Source organism: Somniosus microcephalus, chromosome 3 (genome assembly GCF_052327205.1).
Source record: "Somniosus microcephalus isolate GS21.2 chromosome 3, FLI_Smic_1.0, whole genome shotgun sequence".
In the NCBI taxonomy this organism is placed as follows: Eukaryota; Metazoa; Chordata; class Chondrichthyes; order Squaliformes; family Somniosidae; genus Somniosus; species Somniosus microcephalus.
This window is the reverse complement of record NC_140989.1, coordinates 278599793-278604832: the sequence shown is the minus strand read 5'-3', so window position 1 is coordinate 278604832 and position 5040 is coordinate 278599793. Positions and strand designations below refer to the sequence as shown.

At 43.3% G+C, this 5040-nt stretch overlaps 1 protein-coding gene across 1 annotated transcript in view; it reads left to right on the top strand.

The window, feature by feature from the left end:
• The first annotated feature begins 463 nt into the window (after nucleotides 1–463).
• The window catches only part of nmnat2 (nicotinamide nucleotide adenylyltransferase 2), a 431783-nt gene continuing 427206 nt past the window's right edge, over nucleotides 464–5040 (top strand). The window contains exon 1 of the mRNA XM_085982604.1: nucleotides 464–932. Coding sequence (XP_085838730.1) covers nucleotides 848–932 — 85 coding nt within the window. The 5' untranslated portion in view covers nucleotides 464–847. The remainder of the gene's footprint in view (nucleotides 933–5040) is intronic.

Here is a 5040-nt window from a genome sequence, read left to right as displayed (position 1 = left end):
ATCTCTCCTTATCCTTCTCTGCTCTGAGGAAAACAACCACAGCTTCTCCAGTCTCTTCACATAATTGAAGTCCCTCATCCCTGGTACCATTCCAGTAAATCTCATCATGTGTGCAGGTTATTCACAACGACCAGGACATTGAAACTATGGAGTACGCCACACAATTGTGGAAGGTTGATCTTTGGAAAAAGAACCCAGGTGGGGAGACACGTCAATAACATGACAACCCACAGTAACTATCAAAAAAGGAACGCGTTACTATAAACAGCACATTACGCCCACACACAAGTTTTCAATTCGCGTCTTGGTCATTTCCGTTCTTGCAATTTCAATATTTTATTGTTGAACGTTTCACTTCAATGTAGACTCGCACCAATGGGATCTGGGATTTGTAGTTCCTCACAGACGGTAGTGGAGGGAAATCTGACTCAGGCGAAATACAAATCCCAGAGCAGCCAGCGGCTCCCGACCGAAGATTAGTCGAGGTGGTGGGGGAAAAACTCACCCAACTCTGCTCTTTTTGGGTAGACAACTATGTGTTGATACATTTCACAGCAAAAACGCCCTCAAATCAAAGCAGCGAGTATCTGATCACAGCGTTTAGATGCTTCAGCCAACCTGCGGCTAAAACCCGTGGCTGCGGGCGATCGAAATCTCAATAGCGGCTCGCCAAACGCTGGAGGCAAACGGGGACACTAAACAAAAAAAACAAAAAAATAATCAATGGGTGACGCACTGTGTGTGAGCAGCGAGACATCCGAGGCTGTAAAACGGTCCGAAGCCAGCCTCGCCTCGCATTGCAGAGAAGGGGAGAAAGCCAGCGAGGAGCAGAGGGCAGCTGGGCAGCATGGCAGAGCCGACTAAAACACACGTTATCCTGCTAGCCTGCGGGAGCTTCAACCCCATCACTAAAGGGCACATTCAGATGTTCGGTAAGAATTTAGAGGCTCCTCATTTCCTGCCGGTGCTGGTGTTTCGTTTTAAGACGAGTTTGTCCCTAAACGTCGCTCTGGGTGGATGAATTCGTGAATTGATTGATTGAAAAAAGCCTGGGTCTGAAGAAATCGCCTTTAAATAAAGGGCGAAGGGGAGTTATTTGGAAACAGTTAGTTCCCCAAGCTCGGCTCCTTTCCTTTGTTCGCTGTCCAAGGCGGGTGGTGCTGAAACACACGGGCGGCCAACACTGGCTCGACCCACTTTTCTCCGACTGTAACAAGCCAACTTCAGCATTGTAACATTTACAAAGGAGGGTGAAAAAATATTAACATCCCTCTGCTATTTGTAGTGTTGCCAAACGTCACTGTGATACTGTTGACGCCCCGGGAGAATATATATCGATCTCGACGGTAAACAGGGAAGAGCAGCACCATCCACGTGTCAGTTTTATGCAGAATTTTTTTTGTAATGCTTCACACATTTTTCCATTTCAATCATTTTATTTGTGCGAATTTACTTGCGATTGTTAAAAATAGACGAAGGTTGGATTTATTTGCCGCGCTCTTTGTGTCATTTTACAGTATGTGTTATAGTAAAAGTTCGATGTTTGTAGGTTCAATTTCATCTTTAGTTTAATTGGATTATTTCGGGAGCAGTCGGATCGCCCGATGCCCCAAGCGCTGTGAAATGAGTAAAGGTGCCGGATTGGACGGGGCCGCGGTCAGTGTCCTGTACAAACTGTTGTTGCCGAATAGTTCGGTGGACGACCTGCAAACTTGATTGTTTATATATATTTTTGCCTGAATAGAGGCTGGGCTGTAATTTGCTCTGGTACTTTTACTGTGATCTTTTATTAGAAATGAACAGAGTGCGTCTTTCAGCACCTGGCTGACCAGTGAGATGGGGAAAGGACAGGCATTGCTCTCGGTTTGTATCTCGATCGGAAAGAACCAGGAGACGGTGCGGGGGCTTTTTTTGTTGGACGTATGATGGAAGGATGGGCCATTTTTTTTTAAAAATACTAGATTGTGGTATTTTGATGACGAGCGGTTTTAGCCCTTGTACCTAACGAGGGAGATGTGGGCAGAATTTAATACAAGTAGGGGAGCGGCTGGGTGGCAATTATTTGTAAATCTCGGCGGTGGGACTTCAGGAGAGCACCGACTCACTGGGAGCAATCGCAGTGGCTCAGACGCAGACTGGCTTTCTTGAATACTTATTATATGACGAGCTTGATATTCTGGAGAAGTGGAAATTTCCAGTGACTGGCGGAGTTAGCAGGCTGCAATATCACGCCGGGTTCACTGTTCACACAGGGGGACTCAGTAACACTAATAGAGCTGGGCTGGAAGCTGAGGGGGGTGGGGGTTTGTTCAAGAATGGAAATATCGCACGTATGACGGCACTGTCGCCGCTGCGGGTATTCTGCCAAGGCGTTATGCCGTTTGTATATGCCTCCGTATTTGAACATGGACCAAGTGATGTCCTTTATGCCGAGGGAAATGAAATAATTGGCTACCGTATAAAATCAGCAGGACACATTTTGCTGTACTATTTTCTGTCTGCTTATTTTAATGAACTTTCAGTGCAGCATCAGTGACCAGAAGGAAAGTGATGCTGTCCAGGGTGACCTTTAGAGTTGAATAGGCATTGCATAAAAACACAGCCTTTGGAAGAACCTTGATAAAATGGCTGCTTTACAGTACCCATCATTACAATACAATGGACAGTAATCAATAACATGTCTTAATAGGAGTGTGGAAAATGTGATGTTGCTGTAAGTGAATGCCTAAGATTACGATGAAGATGGCGTTTGCATAGTATTGTAACAAAACTTTTGGAAATCAGTAAATTTAGAGTGAGATAACAGGAAAGTGGATATTTTTTGTTATCCTGGGAAAGTAAATAAATTTGAATTTTGAGAGCGTGTTTGAATCTGCACTAAAGCCGGGTAGGCAATTCCATCACAGTGCAGGATTGCAGAAGGAAAATGCCAGTAATAAGCTTAAGAAAAGGGAGGAAGAGAAGAATTACTGGTAATGTAAGATCTCTTAGGGTGCAGAGAGATACACTGTTAGAGGATGTGTCCATATCTCTACTGATGCATTTTGTATCTATGCACTGATGCAGAATGGATTTATTACAATCGAGGCAAGTTGTTTACAGACCAGACAGACCTGCAGGAAATAATCCAGGCCCAGTTTAATCTTTCAGGTTAATTTCTGAAATGATCTGTTGATGAGGATGCAGATAAGTGAGCATCATTAAAGGATGGTAGGGATAAAAGGACCTACATTTGGAACAGTAGGATTGAAGACGAATTTTTAAGTGAATTATTTATCAACCTTGAGCTATCTCATGTGTTTCACTGATGTCTATATTATCATTTCCCTGTAACTTAAAATCGAAGTCTCCCTCAATGGAAGAGTGCTAATGCAAACCTTAACATCAGGCTGAAAGTTGGCATGTTAGTAATTGATAATTATATGTAGATGATTCGAACTTGTTCTTCAGAGATTTCAAATAAGACATGCCATGGACTGGGTTAGTACAAAACTGGAGGAAATATGGTCTGAGAAACTGGCATTATATGTGAAAGGTTATATTATGACTTCGCACGCATTTCCATCTTGTGAGATTTTTTTTTTAATGCTTTAAATCGCAAATCCATAGCAGTAAAAGTAGATTTCACTACACAGCCTTGGGGAACAACAGAAGCCACAGGCTCTTGATTGGATGTGATGTTATTGACTATTTATGTTGTGGAATTTAAATTGAAACAGATTTTTAAAAAACACTTTGAAAGGGGACCAGAAATGCTTGCTTTATCTAATTTGGTTAATAAGGGAATATAAGGGACCCTAAATTAATCAAAAAGGCCTTCATGACTATTATCAAAAATTGAGTGCTGACAACAAACCATTCTAGCTGTTAGAATCTGTAAGAAAACCAAACTCATTTAATTATTTGGAAAGTAAAAGAGAGCGGCATTAAGGTGGATTAATTTAAAATGTTAGAAGTGAGAGTGTAGTGATACAAGATGTCTTACATAGAAACATAGAAGATAGGAGCAGGAGTAGGCCATTCGGCCCCTCGAGCCTGTTCCGCCATTTAATGAGATTATGGCTGATCATCCAAATTCCCTGTCCCTGCTTTCTGCCCATATCCCTTGATCCCTTTAGCCTTAAGAAATATATCTAACTCCTTCTTGAATATATTTAATACGTTGGCCTCTAGTAGAGAATTCCACAGGTTCACCACTCTCTGGGTGAAGAAATTCCTCCTCATCACAGTCCTAAATGACTTACCCCTTATCCTTAGACTGTGACCCCTGGTTCTGGACTCCCCCGCCATCGGGAACATCCTTCCTGCATCTAGTCTGTCTAGTCCTGTTAGAATTTTATAAGTTTCAATGAGATCCCCTTTCATTCTTCTAAACTCTAGCAAATATAAGCCTAATCGACTCAATCTCTCTTCATACGTCATTCCTGCCATCCCAGGTATCAGTCTGGTGAATCTTCGCTGCACTCCCTCTATGGCAAGAACATCCTTCCTCAGACAAGGTGACCAAAACTGCACACAATACTCAAGCTGTGGTCTCACCAAGGCCCTGTACAAGTACAGCAAGACATCCTTGCTCCTGTACTCGAATCCTCTCGCTATGAAGGCCAACATACCATTTGCCTTCTTAACCACCTGCTGCACCTGCATGCTTACCTTCAGCGACTGGTGCACAAGGACACCCAGGTCTCGTTGCACTTCCCCTTTTCCCAATCTATTGCCATTCAGATAATCTGCCTTCCTGTTTTTGCCACCAAAGTGGATAACCTCACATTTATCCAAATTATACTGCATCTGCCATGCATCTGCCCAATCACCCAACCTGTCCAAATCATCCTGGAGTTTCTCGGCATCCTCCTCACAGCACACACGCCCACCCAGCTTTGTGTCGTCTGCAAACTTGGAGATATTACATCTAGTTCCCTCGTCTAGATCATTAATATATATTGTGAATAGCTGGGGTCCTAGCACCGATCCCTGTGGTACCCCACTAGTCACTGCCTGCCACTCGGAAAAAGACCCGTTTATTCCAACTCTTTGCTT